The 17,500-nt window shown below is 34.7% G+C and overlaps 1 protein-coding gene across 3 annotated transcripts in view; it reads left to right on the top strand.

Moving 5' to 3' along the window:
* LOC106620796 (nitric oxide synthase) overlaps positions 1-17,500 on the top strand; it is a 263,001-nt gene that overhangs the window by 96,457 nt on the left and 149,044 nt on the right. For all 3 annotated transcript variants that reach the window (XM_070106373.1, XM_070106375.1, XM_070106374.1), the window contains 3 exons: positions 802-893; positions 6,871-7,012; positions 16,290-16,429. In XM_070106373.1, the coding sequence (XP_069962474.1) occupies positions 802-893; positions 6,871-7,012; positions 16,290-16,429 (374 nt within the window). The remainder of the gene's footprint in view (positions 1-801; positions 894-6,870; positions 7,013-16,289; positions 16,430-17,500) is intronic.

The raw sequence follows: 17,500 nt of genomic DNA, 5'->3' as shown, positions 1-17,500 counted from the left end.
TTAGCTGCATTATTGCTGGTAATGACACATTAGTTTCCATGTCCGTCTATCTGTATATACGTGAACTAGTCCCTCAGTTTTTGAGATATCGATCTTAAATTTTCACTCGTTGTTTTCCCTCCAAGAAGCTCTCCAACGGAACCGCCAATATCAGACCCCAGTAGCATATATTATACATAGCTACCATACAAACTGAACGATCGAAATCATGTATTGCAATTGTATGGAAAACTTTTTGCTTTGACGAGATATCTTCACGAAATTTCGCATGAATTATTATTTAAAGCAATAATGCAATCTCTGAAGAAATTGTTTGGATCACTATAGGATATACTTAGCTACTACAAAAGCTGAACGATCGGAGTTAAGTGTTTGCATGGAAAGCTTTTTCATTTGACAAGATATTTTGTTGAAATTCGGCATGAGTTATTGCCTAAGGCAATAATGCAATTTGCGAAGAAATTGATCGGATCCCTAAGCATATAGCTGTCATACAAACTGAACGATCGGAAGTTCTGATAAAGAGCCTTATGTATTTGTGAAGGGATTATAACTTCGGGCCAACCAGAACAAAAATATTCCAGAACTACATTAAAGTGAAGGGAAATTAATTTGATTAAATTTCTAAAGCCACAAATTCAGATTCATAATGATTCTATCAAAAAAATTTCAGTAATAATACTCTATGGTTAATAGTAATTGCTACTAAGAATATTACTTTGAAGTTTTGATTTTCTAGTGGTGCATTAGCATTTTCATAGCAATTTTTATATACTTTATTCTCTCTCTATTTATTTACAGGTTTTCGATTGCCGTTATGTTACGACAACCAGTGGTATGTTTGAAGCTATTTGCAATCACATCAAATATGCTACCAATAAAGGAAATCTCAGGTAAGCTGATTTAATAAGAAGATGTTATTAGTTATAGTACAGGGTGAGTCCCGAATCGTGCTACAAAAAAAAAATAGTAATAACTTTTTTTCATGTAATACATTACATTTTTTGTTTTTTTTTTATTGTATAGACAATTTTATTTTATTTTATATAATTAGATACTTTTAAAAATTATAGACCGTAAATGACCTCCATGATCAGACATGCATATGCGTTCAATCAGATTTTTCATATATTATTATATTCATATATAATATATTATATTAGGTCCAGTAAAAGTTTTTTATTGATTAACTAAAGATGATAACCTTGTGTACATTTATCAGATTTAAGCGCCGTTTTGTTCGTAAACTTGTTGCCAACTTCATTATATCCCTCTCGTAGAAGGCTGTTTGCAAAAAACTCGGAGAGCCAATTTTCACAGTCTTCTCTTAAGGCCAACTTCTCACCATTAATTCGCGCTAAAAGTTTGTCTTTGACAGTTTTTCGATTGATTGACTCAGTACGTTGTGAGCGCTCGTCAAAGATGGACACCAGCAAAGAGAAAATTCGCTATGTCAAGGCGAAAAAGCAGCCAAAGCGGCTGAAAAAATTAATTTAGTTTATGGGCCCGATACTGTAAACGAACGTGTAGCACAAAAGTGGTTTACTAGGTTCCGTTCCGGTAATTTCGATGTTTAAGATGCACCACGCGTTAGAAGGCCTGTCGTCGAAAATTGTGATAAAATCATGGAAATAGTGGAAACAGACCGTCACGTGAGCACTTATTTAATTTCTGAGGAACTAAAGATAAGCCAGAAAATCGTTTGGAACTATTTACACATCCTTGGATTCCAAAAGAAGCTCGATATTTGGTGCCACACGAACTAACGCAAAAAAACATGATGGACCGAATTTCCATCTGCGAATCGCTTCTGAATCGCAACAAAATCGATCCATTTCTGAAGCGGATTCTGACTGGCGATGAAAAGTGGGTAATTACGACAACATCGAGCGCAAACGGTCGTGGTTAAAGCTTGGGGAAGCGGCCCAGACGGTGGCCAAGACCGGAGTGACGGCCAGGAAGGTGTTGCTGTGTGTTTGGTGGGATTGGCAAGGAATCATCTACTACGAGCTGCTCCCCTATGGCCAAACACTCAATTCGGCCCATTACTGCCAACAACTAGACCGCCAACAACAGAGGCCGTATTGTGTTCCATCAGGACAACCAGAAGCTCAGGGAGCTCGGATTGGCGGTCCTAATGCACCCACCTTATAGTCCGGACCTGGCACCAAGTGATTACCATCTTTTCCTGTCCATGGCGAACGCGCTTAATGGTGAGAAGTTGGCCTTAAGAGAAGACTGTGAAAATTGGCTCTCCGAGTTTTTTGCAAACAGCCTTCTACGAGAGGGATACAATGAAGTTGGCAACAAGTTTACGAACAAAACGGCGCATATTTGACTTAAATCGGACAAATGTACACAAAGCTATCATCTTTTGAAAAATAAATAAAAACCGAACGAACTTTTTACTTTACCTATTATATATCTTTGACTTTCCTCCATAACAGAGGAATATAGTTTAATTGCAGTGCCCATTTAAGAATGGTTACTAGGCCTTGAAACTTCTTATTACCCAATATTCATTTCTTTCTGACGCTACTTATATCTACAGGAATAAAATCTGTTTCGATTGCGCTTAGCTGTGTATACTCAACCGTATGATTTTCAGAGCTACCTGGGAAGTGGGTATCCATTAGTAGGCCCAAAGACTCTTCACTGAATACCGTCCAGCTGTGGTCTGGCTTCTGAATGTATCGGATTGTTGCATTATTTTCCTAAGCCGAGACGGTTCCGCGGTATTCTCGAGCTCATTACAAAAATATTTCCAAGAATTTTTTTTTGCTTTCCTAAGAACCTTTACTTTGTATGTCCTTAAGAAGTTGTAATATCTATCCCACCCATCTTCGCCTTAGGATAGTTTAGCTAGATTAAACTGCTTCCTGCAATTATTTTGCAATTGTTTGTGTTCGGAAGACCACAATGGCCTAATTCTTCCCCTTCTACGAGTTATTGGACAAGCCACATATAATGCTGGCCGACTCGATACGGTAAATTGATCAACGGGCATGTTTAGGTCCTCTTTGTCTTTGGGTTAGAATGGGGAATCATAGGAATACGTTTCTTCAGCTCTTGCAGGTGCACTTGCCAGTTCGTTTTTCTATGATTCCTCAAATTTTCTACACTGCCAACACTTTCTTTACATTTGCATTCAATGGTGATCCGAAAAGGAGTGTTACTCAAGAAATCTCCAATGGGTTATTTTAACTATTAGTTCTTCCGATAAAAGTGTTATGTCTAATATCGAGTATTCCAAAAGGCATCATGATCTGTAATTTTTTTTTGCATTGTATTCACTAATCTTTACGATTTCATCATGGAATGGATATACGCAAAAACAACGTTAACAAAATATTTAATTTTATTATCAAAATAATTGTTCCCCAATTGCAACTTTTCATGCCACTTTTGCCATTTTATGGTCGTTATGGTTATGGTAAGTGGTACGGTAAATAAATAAAACTGTCGATTCTGGTGCGAAGAAACCCCACAAATTATTCATGAACAACCATTACATTCACCTAAATTGACCGATTGGTGTGTTTTTTGGTCTGGTGGAATCATCGGTCCGTATTCCTTTCGAAATTAAGCTTGTGACATCGTTACTGTCAATGGAGAGCGGTATAGATCGATTATAACCAACTTTTTGGTTTTCGAAGACAATCCTTTCCTTATAATATTATGTATGTTTGTCAAAAATGGATTGAATCAGGTCAATACTTCTCTTAGCCCCCCTTGTATCTAATAGAAAGACTTTCGAACTTCCGGGTGACTTTATACCGCTTATTTCGACTAATATGTGAGTTAACTTAATAAAAGCTGGCGTGTTTTCTTTTTCTGCTAACAATATATGGTAATACCAAAAATACATAAAATCGTGTTTATATCACCCTTATCTCCCTTACACATAATACTGTATATGCTATAGTTTAATCTCGGAAAAACAAACCTTGGTCTAAACCTCATATCCCCAATATAATGAATACTTATCCTCTGGTTGTGGTTTTTCACATCATCATAATATATTAAATTCGGTTGAGTTAATATTACATCTTATATATCACATTTAAGGATGATTTTAATGTAATTTTAGCTGACGCGAAGTAAAATATTTAAATAAAACTAAGTGAGTTTATTACCTATAATATTTAGTACATAATATTCTCATGTCACGTTGTTTGTTCCCAAACTCCTCCGAAATGGCTGGACCGATTTGGTATAATTAACTTAAATAAAGTATACTTTAATTATCTACAACCCTTCATTTGGCTTCATTTGTAATTACATTCCCCAAGCACTTTAAGTGTTAGTTATTTTGAAAAATATTTCCTAAAAAAGTATTCGCTAAAAATTACATATGCATATGGCAAAACAACGCTTCTACAGACCGTACGGTAGGATATCCGCAAAATTGGATTTTTCCCGTATTAGCGAGTGAGCTGAGAATAAAGAAGCAATCTCTTACAATGCAGGGTTGTCAAACTCGAAATTTTTTAGTAATTAAAAATAAACTTGAATATATTTGAAATATTCTTAAAATAGTTGGATTTTAGTTTTGCGTTTTTACATTATGAAAAATTGTAACCAAAAAACTAAATGTGTGAAAAATATATTCAGGTTGATTTTTTAATTACTACAAAATATCGAGGCTGGTAACTCTGCGTTGCAATAGAGCGATCAGCTTACTCGTTTCTACGGGAAAGATCCAATTTTCGCGGATGTCCTACTGTACGGTCTGTAGAAGCGAACATGAGAAGCGGTGGTGAGTGTTCATTTACTTTGCTCTATCATAAGATAAGTCGTATTAGCTGATTTGGTCTACGGTTTTGCGTCGGTGACTGTTTCCAGCATGATAACACATCAAACGTTAAATTTTTTGAAAGTGTATGCGTGTGGAGAGCGACTCAATTGTCCCAGTCGTACGTTTAACTGATATTTTACGTTTTTCAGTTCACGTGTAATGGGGCCATCACTGGTTTCCTTTAAATTGTTTTTGAATGAAAATTGTGTGCTATATATTTTCTAAGGCTGATTTTGAAACTAATGAAATATTGTATATAAATATAGCAGTTTTAATTAGGAACAATTAACAATTGATATATCAAAAAATTACATATCTATATATGTAAATATTCGACATGAAAAAAAATTAAATTCTCACTCAATATGAGAGCGCATATAGAACCATTGATTTTTGCTTCATACATACATGGGTATACTTTCCGCGTGCGTCTTGCTCGCTGCGTAGTCAGACCACCAACACACGCAAAAATGGTCCACTTGGTACGGGTTGCCTCAAAAATTCTACAACTCAAGTTACACTTGGTACCGGTTGCCTACTTATATTCTACTACTAAAGTCACACTTGGAACGGGTTGGCAACTAATATTCTACTACTAAAACGTCCAATCGACTCAAATCTAAACACCCAGAAAAGATCGGTAACGCCGCCTATATTGCAACCTCAGAAGTGATGAGGAAAAGCAATAAATATGTATACAATAACCTTTTGTTTCGAAAATATTCTTGAAAGTATTCATTGATATTCTCCATTACAAATACATGTTCACAAAAAAGTTGTTAAACTACATTCCTTTTATTTACATCTCTGTGTCTAAAAAAGGCAGAGGTGATCTCAGCTGTGTCACACACATAGGAAAACAGCTGATTCTTTGGTTACTTGTAGGCTTAGACAATGGTCAGAAAGTAACTGGCACTGTCATCGTTTCTACGGTATAATAACTGTTGCAAGTCTGTGTGAAACACACGTATATTCAAGGCTGTCGATCATTGCTTTAAAGGAGAGAAAACATTATATAAAATATATTGAAGCATTGACCGATTTAATCAATTTTTAAATTTCACGTTGCTTAATATATTACGGAGATATGAGTAATACTATGTGAAGCAGACAAATGGGTTTGCAACAGTTAAGTTGAGGAATCTCAGAAGCAATTGAAAAACCAGGGAGGTATTCACAAAAAGAACTGACTGTAAAAGTCACAAAAATCTGTAGTTGTTTCTATTTTAATTTAGTCCCTATTCCTTGTTTTTCCCTGCTACCAAGTTTTTTTATACCCTGAACAGGGTATATTAGGTTTGCCACAAAGTTTGTGACACCCAAAAAGAAACGTCGGAGAGCATATAAAATATAATTATATATACATGATCAGCGTGATGAACTGAGTCGATTTAGCCATGTCCGTCTGTCTGTATATACGTGAACTTGTTCCTCAGTTTTTGAAATATCGATCTGTAATTTTGCACAAGTTCGTTTCTCCTTAAGAAGTTCGTTTCTCCTTAAGAAGCTGTTCATTTGTCGGAATCACCGATATCGGATCGCTATAGCATATAGCTGCCATACAAACTGAACAATTGGAATCAAGTGCTTATTTGGAATATTTTTTTATTTGACGAGATATCTTCACGAAATTCGGTATAGATTATTTTCTAAGGCAGTAATGCAATCTCCAAAAAAATTGTTCAGATCGGATCCCTAAAGTATATAGCTGCCATACTAACTGAACGTTCGGAATCAAAAAACCTTTTGTATTTTTGAAGGGTATTATAGCTTCAGTGCAACTGAAATTAATGTTTTTTTTTTTTATTTAATATAACATCGGATTCGTTGTCATACATTCTGCATTGTGAAAACTTTGTATTGAATAAAACTTTTGAAGCTTGACTATCCGCAACAAATTTAACTTGTTTATTGAATGTAGCTACATACATATGAGCGTTTGTGTTTACATTCACATACCTATATGTAGATAAATAAAGGTATCTCTTTTAATGTCTACTTATTTATGTTTATTTCATTTTCAAAAGATTGCTGATTTGTGATTTGCAAACTAACTTCTTTCCGGTTTATAGGTCGGCAATTACGATATTTCCGCAGCGCACAGATGGTCGCCACGATTATCGCATTTGGAATAGCCAGCTAATTTCCTATGCTGGATACAAGCAAGTTGATGGACAAATTATTGGGGATCCTATGAATGCGGAATTTACCGAGGTAAATGAGACTAAATGTGTATTTGTATTTGGTAAAAATAATTTGAGCTTATTAAATTCAGGCAAACTGTAAATACGTAATAATGGTTAAAGTCAGTCTGAGTGGTGATCATTTGGTTCACTCCACATACTCGGCACTGCAAACTTAATTGCTGTCTTTTCACCTCGTTACCAGCTGTCAAAAAAACGTTACATATTATAACCTAATGAATGTTATTAAAATAGTTAAAAATTATTATAAAAGAAAAGAAAATAAACTCACCACCCATAATATATCTGGAAGAGTTACTTGACACAAGTGGATCCCATTTTTTGTCCTCGCAAATCTTTAAATTTGTACTTAAATCATACTTTTTCTCTCTCATTTTAATAAGTTCGCCGCAAAAAGAGCAAAACTCGTCAGCGTATCATTTAAAACTTCTGGAGGACATTTTGAACTGGTTGTAACAGTGAACAAAATTATCAAACACGTTATTCCCCTGCAATGTGCATACACATACCAGGGATGTCCAACTTATTCCAGTGTTAGAGCGCCTCAAAATGAGCGCTTTGTATAATATTTTCCTATGTAGTCAGATCGGGCAAAATATTAATTTTTAGGCATTTAAATTTAAATACCCAACATTTAATAAGATGAAATATTGTATTATTATTACATGTATCCATTATGGATATAACATATGGAGAAATAATTTAAATCCTTTTTTGTGATTTTGTGATATATTATAACAACAGATTTTTGAACTTTAAATGCTTAATAAAGTGAATAAATGGAATAGCACTCAATTATTAAATGTGTTTTATTATTTTCAATTGAAAGTTAATACTACGAAGCATGGCATCACAAAAGATGTTATCACATACATTTCAATTTCGCGTTTTTCACATATTATTTGGGTAGGATTTCAATCTGGCCATTTCTCTCTTTCCAATTGCGTGAAAACCTCCTGAACTCAACTGTCAAATTTCAGGAGGTTCTGACATTAAGCAATTCCTCTTTCATTTAGTGACCGATGAGTTAGTCATCTCATTACCTCTGCACATACTGTCGTATACAATGAGCGCTGTAAGCAACACTACCTTCCTCTCTTTCGACGGAAACCGCGCGCGATCACCGACGCGAAAATTAAAAATGGTCGAATCGCTATAATTGCTTAAAAAACAAATATTTTCGATTTGTAATCGTCCTTTCCCATATACATATCTTTGCTTATAAATATAACCAGAATATATAATATTAAGTAAAACCCATGCTCAAAAAAAAGAGTTGTTTCTCCTGAATTAACGCCAAGATTCAGTACCAATTCTAACACTTAAGTTTACAGTATACTTCACTTTGAATGAAATACGAGCATACGTTAATAAAGAGGACAACCTTCAATTTATGCAACTGTGAAGTTTTTTATGCGATATTAAGTATTCCCGAATCTTATTATTTCATTATGTGTACGGACCAACGCACTATCTTTTGTCGTTGGAGCTTTCGTGTCCGTTCAAAGTGATTGTAGTTTTTTATTTAAATTTGGCATAAATCACGGCCAGGTGTAGCCTCACGTTTTTCACATTAAGAAAAGCTCAAGCTCATCATTGAAAACTTTCTTATAAAGTTTAGTTAGTTTCAATATGGTCGTTAATTATATGATCAGATGTCTCATTTCATCTACAGTACTATTATAAAGAGGAAAGATTTTTGTATATGTTTGTAATAAATAAACTCAAAAATTACTGTGCCGATTTCGAAAATCTCTTCACCATTCACTCTGAGCAACATAGGCTATATTTATTGCTAGAAAGTATTAGGGATCCTTACTAAAACTTAAATAACAACCCAAGGTGTAAACAAAAATTTGCGTTGCGAAAACTATTAATGATAGCCCAAAAGTATGTTCTACAATATTAAATTGTATATAACATATCGAGCACGGTCATCCAAATCTCTATTATCACTATTTAAATTGACCATATTAGGATTTTTACCCACTGTGAATACAAAAATACATAAAATAATTTTTAGAGAAAGTAAACTTTTGACCGTACTACCATGAAAATGTGCTTGAATATGTTTAACAATATAATACTCACTCTTAAAGTTGGTTTAGTTAATTTAGTATGAAATTTTAGTGTATAATTTTTGTTAAATAATAATATTATGCTAAAATTTAAGGTTTTAAAGTGTACCATGCATCTCAAACTCGTGTAACATAAAAAATTACCGAAGTAACTCCAGTGTTGCTAAAAAGTTTTATTGTAATTATAATTTGAGATGAGTCTATAATGGCTCACAAATGTTCTGGTTAAACGGCAACTGTCTGGTGATTTCCGACAGATCGGTCAATCTTCACTTTTCTAAATTAAAGTGTTGAGATTATTTGATTGACCATAAATATGGGTATGTAATTGCAAATTAATCAACCACCACAAATATATTCCGAACAATTGCTAGAAATTGGGAATGATATAATAAAACTGTAACCAAATACTTAATGCATTCCATTACGAGACAAATTCTTCTCTACTGTTCACGACCTTACTTAAATTCACAACAAGCTGAAAATTTGTGAGATCGTTTAAGATATAATTATAAATAAAATTTCAAAGTTTCCCTGTATGGAAAAAATTCTATTCAAAAAATAAATTTTTTTTGCGATTTTTTGTGATTTTCAGCAAAACGGTAGGTAGGTAAAGTGGCTGTCTTTTGACCCACCTAGGCCTTTAGGAGGCCCATTGTGATACCACCGGGACTGTGGTCCCCTCACTCTATTGGTTCTTCTCTGAACCACCCCGTACTTCTGATGAACTTCATCAGTGAGACAAGTTTTATCCGTTCAACCTCCGAGCCGTCGTTAAGAAACCCACGACCGATGGCTGCGATTCTTTTCCTATATAGCGCTGCGCAGTCACAGAGAAGATGTTTAATGGTCTCCTCTTCTTCTATTTCCTGACAGTTGCTACTTGTACAATAGTCGTTATATGGCGTACCAAGTCTATTTGCATGTCTGCCTATTAGACAGTGACCTGTTAGTAGTCCTACTAGAGTTTTTATATCATTCCGCTTGAATTTTAACAGTTGGGATGTGCGGCTAATATTCCATTAATGCCACGTTTGCCAGCTAGTTGAGCAAGTCAGGGACTAATTCCACTGACGCTCGGCTATATTAATGACATGTTTGTCGATTAAGTATCTACAAGTAGCCAGAGGCATATATATCTCCTTACCAGGATCTAGTTGTAGGGTGGTGCCTGTTGTGGCTAGTTCATCTGCTACACAGTTCCCGGGGAGATCATGGCATTCTTTCACAGTCTTCGACAAAATCCTATCAGACATCAGAGATTTCAAAGCTGTCTGTATATATAGATATATTCCTTGTTGTGAGCACACTCCTTGTCAGTACAAGAAGACTTTCTTTAATTTTGGCATCGATCAAGGGATTCTTGGAGCTCTTTTGTGAGCTTCTCATTGGTTGGAGGTTGCAGCTCCACCTTCCTCAGCAGGTATACAACGTGTCGCTTCTCTGCATACCTTGCCTTCGCTGGGTCGTCGATCCTAAAGGTAGGCTTTTCTCTGGCTGACCCACTACCGGCAGCATCACTTTTGGCATCTCCCGCCTTCCCCTGCTTAGCAGTCAAGCCTTGGCTACAGGGGTTGGTATGGGCTGCCTCCGGTTCTATTGCTATACTGGCGCCAGTCGTGGCTTCTGCACCTTTAGTGTTTGGCTTTGCTCCAGGACTGGTTCATATTTTGAAACCACGAGTGTAGGGGAAAGTATGTCCGCTTGCGCATAGTCCCGCTACACAAGTAAGGCTATCTTATTACGGAGGGCGCCAGGTATCCATAAGCTCCGTGCGTGACTTTTTTTTGAGGGCCCCCAGCCACCACACCACACCTTGATCCAGCCCTTTACACACCTCCTACCATAGTAAGACCTCCTATATGGATGCTGCACTATTGAAGAGTACCGAACACCCAGATAGGAAGCCTGACATTAGCTAGATACCTCACTACTGCAACAGGTGAACTGCTGCCAGCTCGTCCTTGCCTACATCGAGAAACTGTGGTATCTATTCCCAGTCGGCACCCTCGTTAAGGTTCAGCTGAGGATTTTTGCCAACCCAGCAAAACGGTAAATTTTATCATAAAAATATCTCAGACCAAAATTGTAGATCATAAAATTATAGATCAAAAAATTTATTAATATTTTTTTCTTACGAGTTACTATTTCGAAGACATAACGATTCAAAAATTTAGAGAATTTGTAATCGTTATAATATGCATGAGTTCGCCTCGTACAAGTTTATACATCTTCATCATCAAATATCAAATATCAATCAAAAAATTTATTAATATTTTTTTTCTTACGAGTTACTATTTCGAAGACATAACGATTCAAAAATTTAGAAAATTTGTAATCGTTATAATATGCATGAGTTCGCCTCGTACAAGTTTATACATCTTCATAGTTTTAATACAGCAGAACCTCGATAAGTTAGAGTCCAGGGGAAACACAAAATATTTTAAATTGTAGAGGTTTTAAGTTATCAAGGGTCTTTGTTAGGGATAGGTTTATATAGAAGTAGGTATGTACATATGTATGCATGTTCCCTTGTTCCTATTTTTACTCGAATGCGTCAGAAGGATTGGTTTAATAAAGTGAGTGTTGTTAGTTTTCTTTTTGAACTAATTTTAAGCCAGTTTTATCACACAGTAGGTTAGCCAATGTTTCCAGGACATTGATCAAAAACTTATGATTATGATCCACGTAAGTTGTTGTCTTGAGGCTAACCACCGCAAGGCTTAAAAGAATTTCGAAGAATCAAACAATAGGTGATATATGCATTGTTTACGATACTTAAAATATAAGATATTATATATATATATAAGAATATCAGGTAGTAAGCCACCCAGTTCCTTGAGTTATATGCCATTTTGACCCTCAGAGAACTTCTGTCTCCTGTTCAACAATATGAGGGCTATCTTTTGACTGCTATGGCAAATGAAATACCGCCAGTCTTGAAAGCTACGCTCTTGTGAAAACACGTGTTTATTCTAACCTACAAGTGCGTTCCAAAGTAAACAGGATTTAAAAAAAAAAGACAGAACAAATGGTTTTATCGGCAAAATCAATGTATTTTATTCAAAATAGTCTCTTTCTGCTTTAATACAGTTTTTCACGGTCCAAAAGCATGTCGAACGAGTGTTTTAGCTCGATGACCGGTATGGCCGCCAGTATGCCGGTGCAAGCCTTTTGAAGGGCCTTCACGTCTTCATAACGGTTTTCTTTCATCGGCAAATGCATTTTTCTGAAAAGGTAGAAGTCGCACGGTGACATATCAGGTGAATAAGGGGAGTGGTTGATTGTTAAAATGTGATTTTTGGTCAAATAATCGGCCACAAGCGTCGATCGATGAGACGGCGCATTATCGTGCAACAAATGCCAACTTCCGTCTTCGCGATATTCGGGCCGAACACGTCGAATAAGGCGCACCAAACGCTTCAAAACTCCAACGTAGAATACCGCATTAACGTTTTGGCCGGGTGGAACAAATTATTTGTGGGCAATACCCTTGGAATCATAAAAACAAATCAGCATTGTCTTCACTTTTGACTTCTCCAGGTGCGATTTTTTGGGTTTCGGCTCGTCCGGCCATTCCATTCAGCACTCTGGCGTTACGTTTCGTGATCATATTGAAAAAACCACGTTTCGTCACCAGTCACAATCTTGTAAAGGTAGTTCGGGTATTTTTTTGCCTCTTTAATGATGTCCTTTGAGTGTTGAATTCTGAGCAATTTTTGGTCGTCAGTCAATTTGTGCGGAACAAACCGTGCACACTTTTGTAAGCCCAAATGTTCGGTCAAAATGCGATAAATCGATGTTTTGGAGATGTTCAATTCTATTTCCATGAATTTCAATGATGATTTCGGCTGATTTTTTATGAATTGAATATGAAACATACTGACACTTAAAGCGCAATAACTTCACTTCCAATGGATGAAATGTTATGAAATTTTTACTGGAAGTCGATAAAGGGTAGCAGATTCTAACGCACTAGTCGACATATAGATGGCGGCACTAGATTTTACTTTGTTACTTTTTTACTGTTTACTTTGGAACGCACCTTGTATATCGTGGTGTTTTGAGTTTTATAATAAAAAGGTCTGAATATTGTTTTATTTGTGCTAAACTATTAGGTGAAAGTGAAGAAGTAACTTTGTTGAACGGGGTATGAAGACATTAATTAATTCAAGTATTAAAGGAACTGATGAATTTTAGGAATATCTAAAGAATCGGAAATCTGTGACAGTACATGAAAGTAAAAATTATACTGGGAAGTCTTCTATTGCTGCCTGTAATAAAATATAAAGTGAAGAACAAGAAGCCAGTACATCTACAGCAAGTTCACCTCGTACTAGATCACGTGTCAGTAATTCAGGTTTTTGTTTTAAAAAACTGTACTTGTTTTGTGGCCAGGGATCGAATGAAGAATATGAGTAAAAAAATCATTAGCTTTCCGCCGTTGAATTTAAAGATTCAATTATGAAAGTAGCTTGTATTCGTGCCAATGCTGCAGCAAAAGCTATTGTCGCTCGAGTCGAATTTGAAAATGATTTAGTTGCAGTTGAAACCAAGTATCATCATGATTGCTGTATTTCTTTCTAGAAACCCTCCATTGGAGGTAAAGTCGGTCATCCAAAAGATGAAGCTACGGAATAATTTCAAATTAAACAGGATCATAACGGACAGATGGAATAGGCCTACTGGGGAAACCACATTAAAACTCGTTAAGTACACTACCTAATAGATTGCGTGGAAACGTGTGCATATTATAACGATTACAACTTTCATACATTTTTGAATCGTTATATCTCCGAAACAGGGGCTCGTAAAACAAAAAAGTATTTTTTATAGATAATTTTATAATCTACACTTTTGTTATGATATATTTTTATGATAAACTTACATTTTTGCTGAAAATCGCAAAAAAATCATGTATTTGACCTTTGATCTTGAATAATATACAGGGGAAAGATGGGGAACTTTAAAAATTTATTGAAAATTATATTTAAACGATCTCACTAATTTTTAGATTGTTGTGAATTTATGTAACTTCAAATGTATAAATTTACCGGACTATTATTAATTAATAGTATTTTTCCGGATATAAAAATTTAAAAAATATAAAATTACTTGGATCTTAACAGACTCAGTAATCGGGCCACAAAGCGGCTACAAATGTAGATTTATTTCTATATATGTATAATAGTTGTTGCCAGGTGATCTGATGTTTTTTAAAGCATTCGCTAATTTTGTTGACGGAAGTAAAAATGAAATAAAAAATGCCAAATTGTGTTTCTTATTCTTTAGATATACCCGTAATGGCATCACATAATTCTCGGTGGAAAATTGGTTCACCCGTTATTATTTACAGTAATTGGAATCCAACTCGAATATGCAACGGTACACGTTTTTGGAAAAATTAATAGAAAAATAGTCCTGTTGTTATCTATTCCAATGGTATACATCTAACAATATAAAATTATTTGACGAAGAAATTGAAATTACTCTTAATATTCTTTTGTTACTTACGAGGAGACGAGAACAAATATTGAAAATCGTAATCGAGCGGTATATTTTTTAAATAAAATTTGACGCTCGGAACGCTATGAGAAATAAATTCATATTGCTTAAACTAATTGCGAGCAGTAAAATTTGCTTACGGAATCTTAAACATAGTTAAATAACGCATGTTAAAAGTTAATTAATAATATGGAAATAAAAAATTATTTTAGTTATTAATATTTTATTAAAATATAAATATTTTCCGACAAATCCTGAAAATTTCACTAATTTATTTTTAACGGTTGATTTAAAAACTATTTTTTAAAATTAAAAGTACCTAAATATTCATTTAAAAATAAATGATATTTAAAATTAAAATTTTTAAAAATCGTTTGAGGATACATTTTTCACTGCAGCTACTTATGGAAAATATACATGGACTTAATTTTTATGATCAAGTGGTTCTTCGTTATCACTTTTATCTGGAATGGTGCACAATGTAGTGTCATGGCTAGTGGGAGCCCTTATGCACAAGAATTTGCTGTAGGCACTTTACTCGACATGGGAAGGTCTTCAAGAATGTGCGGCCGGAGGAGGTGGTTAAAGCCCCGGAAAAGTTTGAGGTATAATTGAACCCCAGGCACCTCATATATAGTCTTCTTTGCGCGAGAACGGTCATACTCGAGTGGTGTAGTGCAAACACATCCTGAAAGCTAAATAGGGACACCCCGCAGTGTGAGGTATTTTCTCTACTGCTTTGGATCTTGGTGGTTAACGATCTACTTAAAGAACTCGTGATAGACTACGCTGACGACGTTGTTCTTATGGTTAAAGGAAAAATTATAAATATTGTCTACAAGCTAGCCAAAGCATATCTCAACGTGGTATCCAACTGGGCATATAGAAGCGGATTAGTCGTCAACCCGACTAAAACTGAAATTATTTTATTTACCCTAAACATCCGTTTTAGAGCATGTCTTTTAGATAACATAATTTTTTAACTCCGTTTCCAAGTTTTACTTTTTATGAAGTAATACTTAAATGTATAATTTTTTGTACTCACCATAAAATATCGCAATAAATTAAGTGCGTTTTTCTGCAATTCTTAAATTACTTGACAGCTTTGTGATCATTCTATGTTATTGTTTGGTCAATAGTAAATTTAGAGGTAACGTATTAAATTGTATATGAATGCTTGATTATGGTGATAATACCAAATATGCATTTGTAAATAAACATATTAATAAATATTATGTGGATTAGTACTTTAACTACTTACGCTTGACGGATATACCTGAATATATTATATAATACTACTTGATATGTTCCGTAATTTTCTAGCGGTGTTTTGCAAGCAGGATACAAGAAAGCACAATATTATAAATTATTGTTAGTGAAATTTATTCTTTGTTTATCACAATTTTATATGCAAATTCTGAAAGACAGAAATTCTAAGAAACCCTCTGTCTCACGCTAGATATATAATCGGTAGTTTTTCTGTATTCTAAGAATATTTTTTCGATGAAACCTACTATTATTTCTATAACTTTACAATCCATGGAAAGTTATATTTTGCTTTAAACATTTTATTAAATCACGAACTCGTATTTGGATTTTTTTGCATACTTTATAAGTACTATAGTCTATCCATATATTTGAGTTTCATTGTTAATTTTTAAATACCATATTTAATAATAAATATGTATCTGTCTTTTTACATAGGTTTGCATAAAATTGGGTTGGAAAGGTAGAGGGACAGAATGGGACATTTTGCCTTTGGTTGTATCAGCAAATGGCCATGATCCGGACTATTTCGACTATCCATCAGAATTGATATTGGAAGTCCCATTAACTCATCCAAAGTAAGTTCATTCTAAGTATATTGTACAGTGGCTCCAAACGATGACGTATTCCCATAAACATGTATTATATTTTATACACTCTACCGAGAAATTGCAACAAAATAAGTCTAAGTTTTCATATTACTATTGCATAAATAGTCAGAATAAAATTGTATACATTAAAACAGCGACAACAACACTCCACTCATTTGATTAAATCAACATTTACAACTCCAAAAAATATCTCAAAAGTCATATTATACTCTCGCAACATGCTGCTACAGAACATAATAGTTTTGTTCACCTAACGGTTGTTTGTATAATAGAAAACTAATCAATATAGACATGGACTTATATATACATATATAAATAATCAGGATGACAAGACGAGTTGCTTTCCGGTTAACTGTCTGTCCGTCCGTCTGTCCGTGCAAACGATATATATGTACATATATATCTTCTTTAGCACGCAAGAAAGGTTATTTTTGCAGATGGGCGTAGTAGGACCATTTTCTCGCCCACAAAACGACATTAAGCGAAAACTTATAAAGTACTATACCCAAACTACAAATTAAGATTAAAAACTGTTATTTAATACAGGGGAGAAGCCACTAAGGGCTGAAAAATTTAAATAAATTGGCATAGGACCGCCCCTAATTTATTAATGCACATATGTATTTATCTTATAAATTATATATCTACTTTAACCAAATTTACTCAGAACAAATCCTTTTGGTACTTGACAGTGTGAAAATTAGTGAAATCGGATAATAACCACCCGCGCACCCTATTATGACGGTTATGTTGAAATCTACATAAAGTGAGATAAATAACCAAATAAATACGTCAGAAGTATTAAATTTCACAGTTTCATCGGCCCCAATATACAAATTGGACAATGGGCGTGGCACCGTCCACCTTCAAGTGAAATCTTATACCTCAGGAGGTTCTCTACCCAGTTTAACTCAATTCGGTGGGCAATATTATATTGACATTGATACCTTACAGTGTTAAAATGGGCGGAATCGAAATACTACTACATTTACATATCAGAACATTTTAAGATCTATCTATTTCCTTCATTTTACAGTA

This window comes from Bactrocera oleae, chromosome 3, assembly GCF_042242935.1.
Source record: "Bactrocera oleae isolate idBacOlea1 chromosome 3, idBacOlea1, whole genome shotgun sequence".
Lineage (NCBI taxonomy): Eukaryota > Metazoa > Arthropoda > Insecta > Diptera > Tephritidae > Bactrocera > Bactrocera oleae.
The sequence above is the reverse complement of the archived record's forward strand: the minus strand, read 5'-3'. Positions and strand labels throughout refer to the sequence as shown.